Genomic DNA, 19,441 nt, shown 5'->3' with positions numbered 1-19,441 from the left:
ACACAGAATCTGTGAAAAGACTGAGCTCCGCCACCTTCTCCCAGTGCTACCATTGCCGTTTGGAGAAATGCACCCGGCTCCCGGTCAAAAACAACCAATCAGAGCCAGGAAGAGGGTTAGTGTTGTCAATCAACCTCATGTATTCGCTGCTTACTGTGTTAATGGAGTAGAAACAACATACTGTGACAGAAAAACTGCTTATCCGCTGTCATCAGTGGCTAGTTAGCATTCCAAACCAGAATGCTAACTCGCCTTCCTGGCAGGAATGCTAATTAGCCTTAGCGTTTCGGGCAGGAAATTAGTCCAATACTATTATTATTTTACACTTCTGTGAACAGGGAAGAAAATTCCATCCAGTTTGATTGTATTATATGTATGGTCAACAATGAAATTAAAACTATAGCAACACAGTAGCTACAATATTGTATATTACATTTTTTTATTACTCTATTTGGATATTTCTATTATTTATATTATCCTAACCTGATGTAGCTCTTAGCATGCCAAAGTTTGCCAACAAGAGCTGTAGTTTACACACAGTATGTGTTTTCTTTATTTAAAATAGAAGCCTAATGTCTAATCTCAAGCTAAAAGGTTTTGTTTAATTGCACTGGTAACCAAAGAAATGTAGCTCAACACAGCTTGTTATTCGAGAATGAGTTGTTCTGTTGCTGAGTTGATTGCTACCATTCACTAACTCAATAATCTCAAGCACTCAAAAATAGAATAATCACATAGATCTTCATTCAGTAATTTGTGCTTTGATGTGCCTCTTTTGCATGGCAGCATGTTCTGAGCAGTACTAAGCACAGAGAAGGACACTAGTCTAATACAAGTGCTGTCCAACACATCCGGGTAATGTTGAGACAGTCTGAGGACCCTCTGCTATCGACTTAGCCACCAGTGGTAGTAACCTTTGGTCCAGCTGGTAGATAGAGGATATTGATCGGATATCCAGTATTGGATATCGCTGACAAGTCTTCCTATTTTGGCCTGTGATCATTGTCTGCATGCCAGTGACTCTTTATGAATGTTAAAACTGCAAGCACCTGTTCAACATGCAAACACTTGTAATCATAAATATTGGGCAAATTAGAATGGTTTTCAGTGTGCATCAAGTGTAGGTTACATACAGTCCTAGGGTATGTTATCTGCAAGCATTCTGAAACCTTCCATTACATACCACTTCAGATCAAATCTGGGATGTTATTTGAGCTATATGACCCAGATCTGGTGTGTGTGTCGGTCTGCTCTGTCTGCTGAAGCCATCCCCATTATATCCTGCTCCCCACATGGATACTGCCATGCCGAGAATTTCCCCCAGCTTTCTTACAAAGCCCTGAAAGCAGCTAGCCAAAAATAACATAACATACTGCCTCTGCTCCAGGGCCCGCCCCCCTGCAGAAGCCATTACTGGGGGGAAGGAGGAGTGGATACGGTACGAAACCAGTCCGACTCTGGCCTCCGTGGCTGCAACTAATTCAAAACACAGACCAGACTTTCTGCTGCTGAGCCCAAACGCCACAAGACGACAGAGAAAGGGGGGAGAGTTTATATTACTGGACATCCTCTTGCTGTGTATTCCAGTCCAAGGCTGGACGGAGGGCATTTCAGGTTATTTTCTGATACAAAACATGCCCCGACTAAAAGCCCAGGAGGAGTCATCCTTCAGCAGGCCAATCTTGCTCGACCTAGAATTGCTTCAATAATTTTCACTCCCCCTGTTGTGAATGAGCCAAAATAGACACAGAGACGGGAGACGGGCAGAACGGGGGTGGACTGAGTTAAGTTTAGGTTTGATGAATGAGGAATAATTTAGGGAAGTCCATCGTTGCTTGTGCTCTCCCCATCCAACTATTCATCTGCTAAATGGCAGACTGATGAAGCATTTCCCCTTGTCCACAACTCTGGACCTCGCAAGCTCTATCGCAGTCGTCATTCCCTTTAAGAGGTTGTTCAAACCATAAATAGCTTTGCATTACTGCCAAGCTGATATGGATTTACAATTCTGCACCCATTGTCAAAAATGTATAGTAAGAGAAAGTAGTACACATAAAATATGGTAGACCATACCTTGCAAAGGTATCACTATCTTTGACATTTGGTCATCTTACAGACACTATCATCAATAGCTTTTGTTGGGTTTTCACTTGATAAACCAATACAAAGTAGTGCAAAAATTGTGATGTGGTTGGAAAACAATCCATAGCTGGCAAAAAGTGTGTATGCATTCAGGTTCTGCAAAGTTAATACGTCGCAACGACGCCTTTCCGATCAGCTACAGATGAAAGTCTTTACCGGCTTCTGCCAAATCTTTGCAAAACAGCATAAGCTGAGGAAAATCGAGTACAGAGTGACTGCGGACAATTTTCAAGTCTTGCCCAAGATTGTAAATTAGATTTAGGCTCATGAATTTGACTGGATCATTCTATCGAGTGCATGTGTTTTGATCTTAACCATTTCATTGTGGCTCCGGTTACATGATTAGCAACCTTTTTGCCATTGTGTTCGGGGTGAATGTGGAGAGAAAGCTTCCGACTACAAGCAGTGCTTTGCTTGAAGACCCAAAAAGTCAACGATGGTCTACAGTGATACGGACGCCTTCTTCCACAGGTTTGAAGTGTCCCCTTCAGGCCAACAGGACTCCTGATGGCTCTTTTGTCGTCACTATCCCGTAAAGGCCGGATTAGTAGAACCATGAAGCTAGTAGTTGTCTTGTCGACATATTCTTCCACCTGAGTTGCTGATCTCCTCCACAGTTACAATGTGCCTCTTGAGTTTGTTCTGTGATTGATCCTCTCCTTACTGAGCCTTTCACTATTAACTTGAAAACCATCCATCAATATGTCAGCAGCTAAGCCATACTTTTTCAAACGATGGGTTGAGAGCAACGCTAATTCAGATGTTGAAACTGGCTTACCGCTGAAGCCAACTGACTATGCTGCAATTTACCTTAGGAGTACGACATTAGTGCGCTCGTGGTGGCAGCATGTTGGAGTAGATGTGTTAATTTAGTTCTGATACAGATTAATTTTGAGAAGTGCCCATCATTTCTTTCAAACTTCACACTTATGCACGGCTTTTGTGTTGATCTATAACACAAAATTCCAGTGGAAAACATTTAAGCTTTGAAGTTGGCAACGGCGAGGAGACGTGGAAAAGCCCAAGAGGCATCAGTGTTTAACAGAGCACTGTGAATAACGGGATAAAACCCGTGACCCCAGAATAAAACGGCAAGGCATGAGGAACTAAGGTCCTGTTGCATGGAGCAGCTCTTCAGTTAAACCTTAACATTTTTGTTGTGATCCAGCCGCTCGTTTACACACCACCAGCGACCGGAGCCTCTCACAGCAGCACTTTTTGACACTTTTCTGTAACGCCCCCCGCAGAGGTGTGAAGTAGTCTGCTTGTTTGAAAATGCACATGCGCAGAACACACAGCTTCAGGGGTTTCTTCTGCGCATGTACGGGTAGATAACAAAAACAATGGCGGATAGCATCGTGCTGTGTTGAGCTACTTAGCTGTGTTGTGTTACATGAGCACTTTGTTCGTGGGAGACGGACACGGGTTATTTTTCGCAATGAGGTGCCAGCTAGTGAGATGGAACAAAGGGTCAAAAGAGCAGATGCATTCAACGACATGCTGAAACCACAGCGCCATCTAATGGCCTGGCATGACAACTACAGTTGACTCAAAGTGTCTTGGCGGTGCCATTGAAACATGGACCTTTTTCCCAATCGACATCCAAAAACACCAGCAGTTTCCAGGCAGCGGCCTCATGTAAACCTGAGTAAGCTGTTCTCACTATAATTTAATTCCTACAACTTTAAGTAAGAGGGAAAGTCTAAAGTTTCAACCAAAACGTTTTGTGTGCCGTCAACCGCGTTGTCGAAGAAGTCAGAGATGAAATATTCACAACTCATAGCACTTGTGGAATAAGCTCTATACCACAATTATCCTGAAATTTAGACAAAATATAGCTAACGCCAGAACTCTGATCAAAGTGGTTAAAGGCTAACATCACCTGCAGATTAATGCTAAAGAGAAACATACAGACTACATGTATGTTCTCTTTAAAAGAAGGCAGACTAAAAGGGATTGCTTTGTATTTATAATATGCTGAACAAATCCTACTAAAATGGAAATATTAAGCACATTTTTGTAACTCGCACGGTTTTATTAACTGCTGCAACATTAAGTTTGGTCTGAAATATACAAGTCTTTATTTTGCAAAACAATAATAAGGCAGTTTCTCTACCAACAAAAGTGAAGGACTGCTTCGAATTCGTTCCACTGAAATCTTCTACAGTGTTCCCCGCACCGCCATCCTCACCTCTCCACGCCTGCTCATGTGTTTGTGTGTGTCTCTGTGGTGGCTGTACACTCCCAGCAGAGCACCTATTAGTCTTGGCCCTAACAGACAGCTCGAGTCAAAGATGAACCACGAGGCACTTCCTCTCGTAAATCAGCAGCACCGCACTAAGCTGGGAAACAGCTGCTCCGCGCAAGCTCGGCGGCTGCTCTCCCGTCCAAATGGGAGGGCGCAAAGATAGTGTATGTGTGTGTCTGTGTGTGTCTGTGTGCGCGGAGGGATTTGGTGGGATACAGGAAGTGACCTTGTGACCCCGCCTGCTGGCTCTGGTGTCAGGTTTCAGTGCTAAAGGAGGAGGTAAATGGTGGGTTAGCATAAAATGCCGTTAAGCTAACCTAAGGTGGAGATCAATCTGCTGTGGCAGGTATGCATAACAAAAGACTAATATTAAATCCTGAGCTGATAAGATTTCGTCTGCAAATGTTTTATGCAGAAGAACGGCAGTTCAGGTCAACATTGTTTCACTTCGGATTCTTCAAGAAAGCTTTTAAATTACATAATGTTTATAGAAGGTAGAAGATTAGATGCTGTCATGTCTACTTTGGTGTATTGTGATATTTTAAGCACGGCCCTTTATTAGGATGCCATATTAAAGTTTCTAAAGGAGAATTCACTCCAGCCCTGATTAGTCCACTTTAATCAAAGTCCAGTTAGTTTGTCTACAAAGTCCAGTCTGTTAAGGGAGGTGTGAATGCGTAATCAAACTCTGATGCAGGCCAAAAGAGCAAACTCTGGTCCGCCTAAAGATCCAGGTCTCGGTTTGGTTCAAATGAACAGTAGCACAATTCAAATGCACATGGAAACCGCTCCGAATGCAGGAAGCAAACTATATTCTAGGTAAATACAACCAAAACCAGCCGAAAAGTCTAGAGGTATCGCCAGTGGGAACATGTTGCTCAATTAGCTTTGTTCATTTGGCACAATAAAAGCGAACAGCACTACATGAAACTGTAAGAAATGCTGCAATTTTGGTCCCCAATTGAGTCGAGTCTACCTTTCAGGTGTGAAAAGACTCTTAAAGAGTATAAAGTTTTGAAGTTTTTGTTATCATGTGAATGGAAAATTAAAAGAAACAAAACACATTAGGTTTTTTTTTTTTTGTCCTTGTCAAACAAAACCACTTCATGTCTCGAGCTTCCTCTTCACATCACACACGCTCCTCTCCGTCCCCCGACCCTGCAGTGGGACCCGCAGCCAGCTCATACCTCAAACTTTGATCCCCAGTAGAAGATTACAATCAATGTCACATAGTTCCTTAAAGAGCTACTTAGTTGCTTTTTGGAGGAAGAAGAGGGAGTTGAAACATTGCCTTGCATGCTGAAAGTAAAGAGCTCGCACGACGCTGAACGCTCTGAAACACGTTGCACAATAAAAGTTGGCTCTGCGACTTCCTCCGCCGATGCTCAGCTCAGAGATGAATCAACTTTGACCCCCGTCTGACAAACAGACCAGCATGGTGCAAGGCAACCACAAATGTCCGGCCGAAAACCAGCAGCGTGAATGCACCGCCGAGCATGAGTGAGATTCCTTTTTCGTGCATTTGTCGAGGGGGGGGAAAAAAAAAAAATCCCAAAGAAGTTTTAATGTTTTGGACTCATTTTCTTAGGGACTCTGTTTATTTAAAAAATGCTTACAGTGAAAACATCGTCGTCCCCCAGTTCTCCCTCGTTCTGGAGTGCCGTAGAGGAAGTCGTGGAGCCTGCGGAGAGGGAGACATCGCAGTGAGCAGCTCGGACACGCAGCTCTACCTTTCATCTCTTTTAAAGTTGCACTTGCAGCAATAACCGACGGTCAGGTTTTACGACTTCTGAATGTAAACTTCCTCATCCTGTCGCATTATCAAAACTTTAGAAAAACTATTTTCGGAACACGTTTCTCCACATACTTTGAGCTCATTCATGTCCTCGCCAGGACCGACCGGTTTTACCTGCCATGTTTTGGACACCGCCCACTAAACACCTCTAGTCATGAACCGGAGGGGTGTTTTCTCGCCTCTCTGACTTTGTAGAACTCTTAACTTCAACATGGAAGAAATGGACGCTTATTTAGTTCGAGATACACAAATTACAGTTTTGTTGCCGATTTACAGTTTTAGGTTGTTTTTTTTTTATCTTTGATCTCGTGATGCTGATTTTAGCAGAGCAATATTTCTCTTTAAGAACTATAAAGAGAAAGTGATATTAGGAGATGTCACACTGTGTGAGACGGTTTTCAAAGGATTATTGATTATTCAATAATTATTACATGATTAAGGAGGCAGAATGTTTATTCTCGACAAAATGAAGACCCTTAAACCTTAACGTAAATTTCCACTCAAAAGTATTGCTTTCCCCACTTTAACCTTCCTGTTATCTGCTAAACGGACACTCTCTTTTTAAGTACTAATCTGACTAAATGTCCGACAAGACTTAAGAAAATCTAATTCCCTCTTTAAATCACTTGTTATACTCGTGTTCTTCCACTGGGTATGGAATAAAGAGATGACCACGGTGGAAATTTACCCCAGAAAAACACCTTGTTTGTGAGGCAACATGTTTTTTTATTTACCAAAATGTTTTGCACAGGGTTTTGTGAAGAAACAGCTGCTGAACATTTCAAATTTGTAGATATTTGTATCCAGCATTACAATTTATTAATATCAAATAATATATTTTAAAAAAAAGCTAATTATTAAACTTAACTAGAGCCATAAATAATAACAATAAGTAAAGAACAAGTCCTTCATTCAACATAAAATCTGTGCTGGCCAAGCCATATAATTACCTAAATAATAGGGGTTTTTTTCATGATATTTATTATTATACCACAAAATATTACGATCAAATTCTAAGTTCATATCACCCACCCCTATTACTGAATATGTACTGATACAGCAAATGTTTACCTGCTTATTACAGCCGTGCATAAAGTCAACATCTGACGTATCAAACACGCTGAATTTGCATTTTCTTGATTTGCTAAATTTTAAAGGTTTGCTCAAAATTCGCATGAGAATTAAATGGAAACACAGCTAGTGACGACCAACTAAACCCACATTCCAGCACAGCGTACCTTCAGCCAGGTCTTCAATTGCTTTGTGCACCCCTCTGTCGAAGGCTCTGGCGTCAGCTGGACACTGGAACGACAGGCCGCACCGCCTGTCCTCCACCTTCCAGTGGTGAAATGTCGGCATCGCGATAGTGTACACTATGTCCTTCCGCAGCGGACAGTCCAGGATCACCTATGCATCCAGCCAGTAGGAACTCAGCATCACTTCCCGTAGCAAAATCAAAAACACAAACGTTCAGGGTATTTAAATTTTATTTATTTATTTTTTACCTGTTTGTCACGCAGCCGTTCCCCCCGGATGACGAACTGGGAACTGCTGGAGCCGGAGAGATGCATCACCTCCGTAGGAAGGAGGCGACAGACGCCCACCCGGGTGAGGGCCCCCCCATCCTGAGCCAGCCAGCCGCCGCTTGAGTCGTCCCGCGTCATCACCACCGCTTTCACACGCACGATGTAGCTGTCACTGGACGGAAGGATGAAGGACAGGTGGAAGATTATTAGAACGGGGTTCTCAATGTGACATTTGTCTTAGTCTCAATCTTAAAATGCTAATTATAGGAAACCGACGATGCTTTACGGAAAAGCATTAACTGATTCATCATTTGCAAGAAGTCTTTAGGGTTATTAGACGATTGCTTTGTTAAAGTACAGTCTAGTTTGCTAGTATATGTTAAGCTGCTTCAAGTGCAAACCACTTCCTTCCGCAGTAAAAACAGAACAACAAGCAAATCAATACAAAAATGCTTTACTTTATGTTAAAGAAACTAAGAAAAAAAACCCCAATTATTTCAAATCTAAAACAAAAAACCTCCTTCACATGAATTGTTAATATTCAAATTCTGTTTATTAAAGCTGAAAATGCTGCAAAGTCAAAGTGGACTTAATGCCACAGAAGTTTTGTGCAGTATTGGATTCACACCCTGACAGACTGTTTGAGGGCGTCGCAAGTCACGACTTTGTTCAGTCCGCACTGTGCTGAAGTGGGAGGTGTTGCACCAGGATAAGTCAGCATTAAACACACACTCACACACACATGTTTGCGTGGCTATCTTTGTGGGGACTTTCCATTGACTTCCATTCATTTCTGCAGCCTAAACCTGACCCTATCCATTACATACCTAATCCTAACGCTAACCAAAACGCAATTCACACCGTAGTCCTACATCTAATCCCTGACCCAAAAACAGGCTTTGGTCCCCACAAGGAGCCGTGGGTCCCCACAACGTAGTATGTGTCAGAAAAATGATCCCCAAAAGGTATTACAAACACACACACACACACACACACACACACACACACACACACACACACACACACACAGTAAAACTAATGGAAACAGAGCTCAATGTTCAAAATCTCATGGTCTGCAGTCATAAGCTTGACTGGAATATTTCAGAATGACACAAACAAACTTCAAATGGTGGTGAATCTCCTTTGGTACTTGACTTGATCGCATCCCATTTAGTTAACAGACAGTTTTTGTTTTCCGCATCGTGAATTACTAAATTTCAGCGTTGGGATTTTAAATCACTAAGTGGAATGTACAGATACGATGCAAAAACTGAGGCCATGCAAGTCAATGAATTTACCAAATAAAACAACCACAAACAAAGCAGTGAGGATGTTCTTTTTGGACTGTAATATTGCAAAACATTTTTATGCTGGACTGGATTAAGAAAAGAAAAAACACACACACAGCTGCTGCTTGGGTCTAAAATGAGTAATAGCCTTTTCCTGGTTTCAATAGTTTTATTCAAAAGAGCCTCAACTTCACCAGCACATAAATGCTTAGAGCTGCTATCCATAGTCACACCGTGTTGCTATTCATCTGAGAGAATAACACTTATATTTGCCCAACTAGAGATTATTCTATGCCATTAAACATCTTTTGCCATTTTTAGAAACACGTTCTGCAGTAGGACTGGTTTGTTTCGCATATCCTGCAGAATAAGGGTTATTTTGTAATTTTTATACACTTTCAATTAGATCATAACGGCAGGGTAGATTAAAATGATCTATTCTGATACATGTTAAAGGTTTCCCCCAGAAAACTTGCTAAGCCCGTTGGTTGGGCGCTAGGTCAGTCATCCATCCAGCGGCCCGTTAACTCTGTGTTTTAGAGTTAAAAAATGTTTAAAGGTGACAGGAAATTTTTAAATGTCACTTGATAATTATGTGTTATTGCAAAATTGGTAGATCAATACCATAACACCAACAAAACAGTCTTAAAAAAATGCAAACATTTTAAAAACACTTAAAAAAAGAAAATAAGCAATGTTTATAAGCCTGGTGGCCCGCCAGGCTTATAATACACCGAGGAAAACCCTGCGTGATGCTGATCCCCAACATATTATTATGAAATTATGGGCCTTTCCTTTTGTGTTGTAGAAGGCAGCTGCAGCAAACAAATAAATTAGTTCTGTTACTAAAAATAAGGAAGCAGAGCAGCCAGATATCTAAAATGTTAATCTCTGTTTTATGTCAGTTACTTCATAAGAAGCAAATATAAATGTAAAAAGTAAGCTTAAGTGAGCATAAATAGATGTAAAGAAATAGGATGCTTCTTTGTTTCCACATGCAATTTGTGTGTCAAGTCAATAAATTATTGTCTTGTAAGCTAAACAATTTAAATTACTGACAAGTTTAAATATACATGTTTTTATTACTATTCTTTATCTTCTGTTGTATCTATCTAATATGTAGGACCTGATTGCTGTCAAGTTATGTTTCAATTAAAACGTCACATCTGAAAAACACTGGGGCAGTTCCACATTGCTGTACCTCCCCCACCTGCTGCTGCTGCTGCTGCACATTACCGACCAGACAACTCAAACAAAGCCACTCAACTTTTTCCACACTATCTAGAAAAAAAAATAGACTGAAAATATTTCTGGTTGCAATGAATCTAGTCAGAACGCTGGAGGTTTTCTGTAAAGCAGCAGAATGCAGGCTAGCAACGCCACGAGCTAGCCCAATTATTTAGCTAAACAAAAGCAGCAGAACAGCAAAAAGGGATATCATCAAGCAAAATACTTATTTCAAAACTTGTACTAAATCACCATATGTTTAGTCTATATTATGGAAAGAAAATAAATATTGCAGATATCATTGTATATAATAATTGTAACTTTGAATATATAGCTACGTTTTTGTTTAAAAGGGATTACATTATGTTTTAAATTTTTGTTTTAATTTTTAGTGTTAATACTGTAAAAATTGGCCTTTTTACTCAAGATTGTCATACTGTGACAAACTCATATCATTCCAAATTTGCCTTAACATTTAACATTTGCAGCCCAAGTGCAGTTTTTGAAAACAAAAGTAAAGTTAATTATCAAATTAGCCTAAGTTATGTTTTCAAATCTAAATGAGTGTTTCTATACTAAAACACTGAAAACTCGCTAGGCAATAAAACTAATAACACTAGTAATCAGGGAAATAGTTGCGTTCTTATCCCAGCTACAGATCGTTTAGGTAAGACGACAGCCAACTGGAGCCTGAAGCGGACACACGTCAAACCAACAAACAAGATAACGCAGCCACAGTTTAGTCTTGAGGAGCACAAAACAATACATGACAAAAAAAACAAACAAAAAAAACAAGCAGGAGACCGGAGGTGGAGCAGCAAACAACACGAGCCATTCCCCAGCCTTAGCATGACAGCCACCACCCTCACGGGGACACAATGCACATGGTCCCAATCCTCATGAACGACCCGACAATAACAGGATGTGCCTCTGTATATTGAATCGATGCTCTCTGTGTGTGTGTGGAGGGGTTGGGGATTGAGGAGGGACATTAAAAGAGATATGGAGGACGAGAGGCAGAGTGGGAGTGAATGGGAGAGGTGTTATATAATTAGCTTGCAGATAGTCCAAAAGACCTAATGCACATACACACTCTCACACACACGCAAACACAGGTGGCAAAACTGGTTCACCAGCTCCCACCCACACACATTCATAAAAGTGACTGAATGACAGACTGGCTGACTGGGTGATAGCAGACAAACAGCCCATACAGAAAAGCAGCCACACAAACACCCACATTCGTGCTTTTGTGTAAGACACGCATGCATAAAATGAGATGTTTTTTTTTTCCATCTAGCAACTACAAGTTGTTGTTTTGTTTTTTTTTCCTTTGGACAATACGGGCGCAATAACTGAAAGGGTTGCTTTAAAAAAGAAAAAAAAAAAACCATGTTATGAAACAGACCAAACTGGGAGGTTCAGCGGTGTTTACTGGCAGACGACAGAGTTAGCCATAATGTCGGTGCGCAGGTGGAGTAATACTTGTCATGTGAAAGCATGATGGGCGTAGGCAAAAAGTCATTCAGGTTCCTCTGTGTAGCTGGAAAACTTGAAAAGCAGCAAAGGAAACAGAAATTTAAAATAGACACCTCAGTTACCTACTTGTGTTTCCATTAATCTAAACTAACTGCAAGCTAGCTTACACTGTAAACTAGCTTACAGCGTAAGCTAGTTTAACAAGCAGTGTAGGCTAGCTTTCTTGCTTACAGTAAGAAGCAACTATCTCATAGTTCATTGGCTAAATGGCTAAAATTGCTTATAAAAATAGGTCTAATGTGTTATCCTTTTAAAATATCATATCTTGACTTCATTATTCCAACTAGAGTTATGTTAGCTTTGGCTAAAATATCTTCCCATGTATTTTAAGGTTGCAGTACATTGAGGCTACTTTGGTGGCAAATTAAGCATTTACGCAACCTTTGTAGCATACAAAAATAATTAAAAAAACTACAGAGAAAGTTTATCCTATTTCTATCAAAGGAAAAAATAGCCTTGCTCCAGGCAGCTACGATGGATTATCACTGTATGCCTCAAATAAAACCACCAAAATAAACACCTCAATCCAGCTATAGAATGAATAACACCCCAAACATAGAGCTCATTTTCCACATGTGGAGGCCAAATCTGAACAAGGCCCATATGCTGCCAGAATTAGTTGGCCCACATGGAGCTAAATGAGTCCAAACACCCCAAAACCAGTCTTCCCTAGTAATTACCACTGAACCAGAGCTCACCAACCAACATTAGAGCACTCCCACACAGACTACGTCATTATATACCGACTACATGGGACTGATGAGATCACTTCTAGTATTGCAGAAAGAGAACGATGATGTGTTCTTCTGCTTGAGCAACAATTTCTCCATTAACTGCTTGAAAAGCAGTTCATAAATAATTATGCTGGCTCGCACAATGACTGAAAAACTACACAGCAAAAATGCAATCTTTTGCATCAGCAATGACAAGAAAAAATACAAGTAAAATTTTGTTCTTGCCTAAGAACTTCTAAAAAAAAAAGAAGAAAAAAAAAAAAGGCCTACGCTGGCTTTTATTTAAATTTGAAAATGAACAAGGGTTCTGACTGGAGTTCAGCAAATTTATTGAAACTCTAAAATGAGACCTAACCAAAAATATGGTGCTTTTAAGTCCTTACTGCACAAATTATCACACCTTTTACCCCTTCAACTCTTCATGGAGTAAACAGGATAGCAATCTGATACTAGCTTGCTAAGCTACATGAGTCATCAGCTGTTTACCAGCTACAGTGCTAAGTGTTACTTTTACAAACGTGACGTGTGACGCTCCTTCACCTTCCACTCAGTAACTCTCACTTTTAATGACCAAATATTTCTAAACTGTAGCTGTGTTTCCATTACAAACGTGTGCAAAATTTTTCAATATGCCGCTAATGTCAGCGAAAAACAAAAAAACAAACAACAAAAAAAAAAAAAACAACAACACAATTTCACAATTGTGATATTTGCAGTAAAAAAGAAACACAATTAAAATCACACAGTAAGACAACATTCACCAACCACTTCTGGTAGTCTTCGTCATCTGGTTGTTGATCGTGTGACGAAAAATAAAATGTTTCTATTACTGTTTAGCAAAATAATACACTAAATGTGATACAGCTGAGAAACCACCTCATCCTCAGGTGAGTTTTGGGGCGTCGTGTGTTGCGGTGGTTGGAGCGTGCGCCCCGTATTCACTACAGAACTGCAGGCTTAAGAGTCCCGTCATCGGCTAGGTATCGTTCACAGTTCTCTCTGTCTTCTTCCTGTCGAAGTATTGTTGAATAAAGGCCACTAGTGCCAAAAACATATACATTAAAAAAAGGGAGTTTTTTTTTTTAAAACTGGCATTTTCCCATTAAGTTGCTGTTTTTTGTAATTCCAGTTTGCACAGTTACAGTACATGGCTAATGGAAATGCAGCTGTGAATAAGACTTTCTTGTAAGTAAGAAAAAAGTGTAGATACTTCCTTCAGCCAGCTGGCCTGCAGTGTACAGTAACATTTAGAGGAGAGGCAGCTTAGTGTTATTCTTTACAACTTAAGAAAACTCTATAAAACTTTTTTAAAATGAATGTTCAAAATGGCGGGATGGCAATTTGACTCCAGTAACCTTTTATTAAACCAGCTTGTTCTGTATATTAAGGTAAATCAAGACGTGATTACTTTGAACTTCAAGTCATTCATTCGTTTTTTGGGTTTTTTTTTGGCTCTATAAAACTGCCATAGAAAATGTTTACATTTGGAAATCCATACTGTTTGCCTTTACATGACTCAGACACACATGACGAATCCAGATATAGCGCGACAACATCCAAGCCGTCCGCATGCAGAAATAAACACCGAATTCTGCAATAAATAGACACATGTGCTTTCAGATACACGATCCAGGCTATCAGCTCTCTGAGATGAACTCGTCACATTTTGGTCCGTCTTGTGACCCATGTCTAGCGCCCCGTCTGCCGACAGGCCCTGTAATCTGTGGTTGGAACACACAGACAGCCACAACCAGCAGCAGAGCGCTGCTTTAATACCCTTTGGAGGAGACTAAACATCTTGACACAGATGCACTCACACTAACATTTAGGAACTGTGAATCTAATTCTGTCCATGCCAATGTTGCATGAAGCGCTGATGCTGGGGAACAAAAAAAAAAAAGGGCCGACAGCCGCTTTGAAGGAAGACGACCAATGCACTGAGGTCGTCCATTCATACAGATTCTAGCATAAAAAACATCTTAGTTGATCACTTTTAACCCAGCAGTAAAGTGGCTGTGAATTTTACTTGGCGTCACGACCAAATGTGAGTGATGACTCAATTCGGACGGGCGATAAGAGTGGAGCTCACCGCCTCGCAGATAACAGTGGCGAATCCGTGAATCATGGCCTTTTATAATTTATTGTAAGCCAGCAGGACAAAAGTGCAGGGTGTGTCAGGCAACCGTGTCCTAAAGCCAGCCGTCATGTATTTGTTGCAATGCCACTTATACTGCATATCAAACAATAAGTCATAAGTGCAACAGCCTGGAATACAAACCTGAAGTGTCACTAACTAAAGACCCAAACACTCTGCTGAGTTTTCAAACGGCGATATTCTTAGCTATGTGGAATAAAGCACTGAAATGGTTGAATGTGTCGGTTGCTAAACAACACATTTGTCCAAGTTCACCTGAACATAGTGTGTTTTGAGTATGTTGTAAAAGGATCTACCTGGGTTTACCTGACCTATACCGATTTCTAGTTAACTTTGAGATTTGGACTCAGTAAATTTGTGATATGTCCCAAACCTTTGTTTGATTTATTTTGTGACAAAACTCCTTCTCTCCTTCCCCTCAGTATTTCAGCTGGTGACTACAGTCAGAGAAACCAGAGACAACTTGATTTATTCTGTCACTGGCTCATTATGAGGTTCATCGATGAAAATTTTAGGAGATATGAGAAATTTGGGTATGTTGGCAGGCTTTTGGAAATAACAGTGTTGAGGTAAGGATTCACATTCTCTAGATTATAAACTTGGAAACTTTTGTTTTTGTGATGCTAAGCTAGCTAATCACTAACATGCTAACGCCATTTTAAAATGTCAACGTCTGTCTAACAATGACGTTTCTCTCTGATACACACACACAATGTAATATTAGTTCCTAATGAGAAATCTGACTCCTAATAATCGGTATAGTCGAACCAGAGTTTGGTATTTGTTAGTTTTTTTTATTAGCTGTTTGCTGGCAGTCTTCAGGAGGAATTGCTTTGCTTCAATTTCTTTCATTTGACCTACAAAAATACTAAAGCTGACATAACTTTGACCAAAAAAAAAAAAAGAATAAAAAAGTCTTTTAGCACCAACAAGGAGTTTATCATAGTTTCAACAGCTTCCCCCCTCTTTTTGCTTAAAGACAAATACGATAGATTTGAGCGATCAAGTTTGGAGCTCGACTCTTCCTTTGTCCTCCTCATACGAGACGGAAAGTATTGGATGTAAAATTAGTTTAAAAAAAAAAAAAAACTGCAGGCAGAGGCTAAAGAAAAGCTAATCGAGACCACTTTTAAAATTTTACAGCGCACGACTGCACTTGAAGCATGGCACAAAAACAATTAGAGCTGCTTTATAACTCTTTCACCATGCCCACTTTATATTTATGCACAACAAACAGGCTATTGAATGTGCTCCAGAGTTAAATGGACCCTGAGAATCCTCCCTTTGTGCAAGAGGGCCGCAATAAAACAGTAAACGGGGCTTGGAAGCCAAGCCGGCTTGGAGAGGTGTGGAATCCAGCTCATGTGTGCCAGATAAATGGGCCGGTGAGGGCAGTCCAGCCATGTGTGATAAGGGTGGCTATACTTCCTGTGATAAAGAATGACTCGCCACACCTCTGCATGATCAACAGCGCCCCACACACACACACACACAAACACACACACACCCCTCTCTGCACACTGTATGCGCTCTGTTTCCTGCAATCAGGAAGTGACTGAAGGGCACTTCACAATCAGGATCATTTCATTATTGGTTTGTTTTTCTGATGTCCTGAATGCTCACAGAGTCTCACGGCATTGCGTGATACTCCTGTGGCGAACTGAAATGTATGGCGCGCAAACAAAAATAGAATAAAAATAGAAATAGGCTGTCGTAATGCTTCCAGATGTTTGAATTTGCTTGTTTTCCGACTTATATAAATCTAAACTTTGATGTCTTTGGTTTTTTTTCTCCACTAACTGCTACTACTAATTAGACCGAGTAAGAAGGAAATGTTCTTAATTTGATTTGTTTATACTGAAGGACAATTTGCTGCTTGTTGGTACAAACACACACGCTAGTTAGTAGTTAGAAGAGAGGATTCATCTGTTCTATCTGATCTTTTTAATTTTATTACCTCTCATTCAGAGAAACAGGAAGTGCGGGGTTGGGACTTGGGGGAGAGGTGAAGAGAATTCATTCACATCTATTGACGCGGGCGCCTCCTGAGGGGAAGTCTGATCGGCATTCTGTCAATCAGCCGCAGTTATGTGGAACGTTCACATGTCCGGCCAGCACAAGGCTCGAGCCGCTGCTTAGGCCCAGTGCGTCAGTTGATATGGGAGCGGCGTTAACGGATAACACGCCATGCCCGACTGGCCAATCACGGCGCGAAAGCAGTGAGGGCGCTCTGATCAATTAGTCACCGATCGTTATGGGTCTATATTCCCTCCGAAACAGCGAGGGTAGTTAAAGATCTGCAGAGGAAGGCGACTAAACCATTCCTGGAAACATTTTTTGTTGAAGTTGCAGGAAACGGCATTCGGTCGTCGTCTTTAAGTAACCAAACAGAAGCTCTCCTTCGCATATTTTCACACACTGCGTCTGCAGTGGTTTATTTTATGCTACAACAGAGTTACATTTTCAACAGCTCTGCAAACAGACGCTACCGTCCTCAGATGAATGGAAATAACTAGAGATGCAACCAGAGATCGGCCGGTCGCCCGACTGACAGGCTGCTGGGGAAGTCAAAGAATCTGATCTTCAGTGTGGAAGTTGTGAAAAGAAGACTTGGTTAGCCATGTGTTAGTAATGGAAGCAGGAAGCAGAAAAATATAAGAAGCTAATTCAAGGAAGTAGATTTTCCTTCTTTAGCCTGTAGATCATTAGGGCTGCAAGAAAGAGAAAATATTCAGGAAAGAAGATGTTTTAACTTTAAGCTTTCAACCACATAGTGTCTATGTTCTGAAGGGAAAACACACAAGGAGCCATTTCACAGTTAACCCTAACTGTGTTAATTGCTTAAAAAAAATATGCTGAAAAAAGTCATCTGTAGCCATTTTGTTTGTTTTAAATGAGTAAAACCATGCTTTACAACGACCGGTGTGTTCACTTTATACTCACAAGTCAGATTTATTTATTTATTTATCCTGAAGATTAGCATTTGGTACAGCTCCTGTGGATGCAAAATATCTACTTGAAAACTTGCTTCTTTTTGTGCTTTAACACATAAAACAGAGAAATTATTACAGGATTTTATTGCTAATAGCAGTTAGCAACGCAACAATTCAGAATTCTGATTGTTACCAGAACAATGCAAGTCACTCCCAATGCTTACACAAAATGGATTGGGATTTTGCTACTGCTCCTAATATGAATAGATAATGAGCGCTCAAAACAGAAAGGTTAAAATAAAGTTGTTTTTATGTGCCGTTATAGTTTTCAATAAGAAATCTGGCAGATCAAAGCTTTGCCAAACAGAGAAAACAAAAATCTAATCCAAAATTGTACCAGTGCATCTTTAGAGTTACATCATTGGGATTTATTCCTTATTGAGAAAGCTTAAAGTATCTTCTACACATTTTTTAAAAATCTGAATGGTTTCGGGTATTTTCTTTCAAGCGTGCTCAAAGACACGTCACAAATTCATCATGACTATAAACGTTGCTCGGAGCATAAACAAGCTTCACAATTCATAAATTAGGTAGGTTGAAAAGTGAAAAACACTGATAAATAAATCAAACTCCTGTCTTTTACACCTCTGTGCAGCATTGCTCTTATAACTGTACTTCAAAAGTGGCAGCCCCTCCAGTTAACACGAACTCTACTGAAACTAAGCTGATTGGTCCTAAACCTCTTACAGACCCTCGATAAAGCCTCCCATCCGCTTATTCTTGGTTCGACTTAACGCTTTGGGCTGAGTGAAGGTGACGAGCGGAGGGGGGTGGGGGGCCTTTCTAATCCTCTTTGCATCTTTGACGGACGTCCAACACAATGTCAGCCGGAGGTGTGTTTGATCAGGTGGACTTCGTTTACATAAACTGTCAGATGTCAATGGTTTATCTTGTAATTGGACAAACTGTGGCGCATCCAACCAACTGAAAACTATTTGCATGATGAACACTAGGAAGCCTGTTCGCTCAGGGCTTCCCCAAACGAGGCACGTCGGGATTTTTGCAGCTACGCATGAAAAGCAACAAAAATATTAGATGTTACTTCACCCGAATTTGTTGCAGGTTGGAATCATGTTTCACAACATGTGATATTTATACATAACATTCTTAGAATTAATCTAACTCTTCCTAAAACAAATCCTTTCAACTGGAGCTTTCCAGCGGCATCGCAAAGACCGGGCCTCGAGATAAACATTAGCTAAATAGTTGTGTATACTGTACCTACTGTAGTTTTTGCATGACTTCTTCTGAAAACACATGACTACCACCAACTGTTAGTTAAGGAGGTAAACTGTAGTCCATCCAAATGATTAAACCCATTTTGAACATTTGGGTACAAAATGGAAACGTCAAGAACAAAATTCGTTCTACCTACAGAAAACTAAAATTATTTTCTGTCTACTGTAAGAAACTTTGCCCAGCACTTTGCCTACTCAGCACTTACCAGCAGTAGATCACCCCTGGTTATTTAATAATTTTTGTTATTTCACACTATTCATACATCTAGGCATAAAATGGGTTCTTTAAACATTAATGTTATTTAATTTATTGTGCCAATGATAAACCAAAAACTTGTCATGGTAAAAAATTTACTCTGATAAAGACCCAACCCTATGCTCAACTACTAAAAGAAATAAACAGAAACACAATGGCTAAGTACATGAGAACAAAATTTGATGACAAGCATAAACAGAAAGTAGAAAGTTACAACGTAGCAACACGTGGGTCTGAAGTGGAGCCATTACTAGAGTGACAAGCTGACGTGAAGTCGTATCCAAAGCAGCAGTAAAAAC

General features: G+C 40.4%; 1 protein-coding gene across 1 annotated transcript in view; it reads right to left on the bottom strand.

The window, feature by feature from the left end:
• The window catches only part of LOC122842731 (sprouty-related, EVH1 domain-containing protein 2-like), a 41,550-nt gene that overhangs the window by 13,250 nt on the left and 8,859 nt on the right, over positions 1-19,441 (bottom strand). Inside the window, exons 2-4 of the mRNA XM_044136874.1 lie at positions 7,691-7,883; positions 7,424-7,592; positions 6,007-6,071 (exon numbers count right to left, since the gene is read on the bottom strand). Coding sequence (XP_043992809.1) covers positions 6,007-6,071; positions 7,424-7,592; positions 7,691-7,883 — 427 coding nt within the window. The remainder of the gene's footprint in view (positions 1-6,006; positions 6,072-7,423; positions 7,593-7,690; positions 7,884-19,441) is intronic.

Source organism: Gambusia affinis, linkage group LG13, assembly GCF_019740435.1.
Source record: "Gambusia affinis linkage group LG13, SWU_Gaff_1.0, whole genome shotgun sequence".
Classification (NCBI taxonomy): domain Eukaryota; kingdom Metazoa; phylum Chordata; class Actinopteri; order Cyprinodontiformes; family Poeciliidae; genus Gambusia; species Gambusia affinis.
Note: the sequence above shows the minus strand (reverse complement) of the source record. Positions and strands in the feature narration are given on the sequence as shown.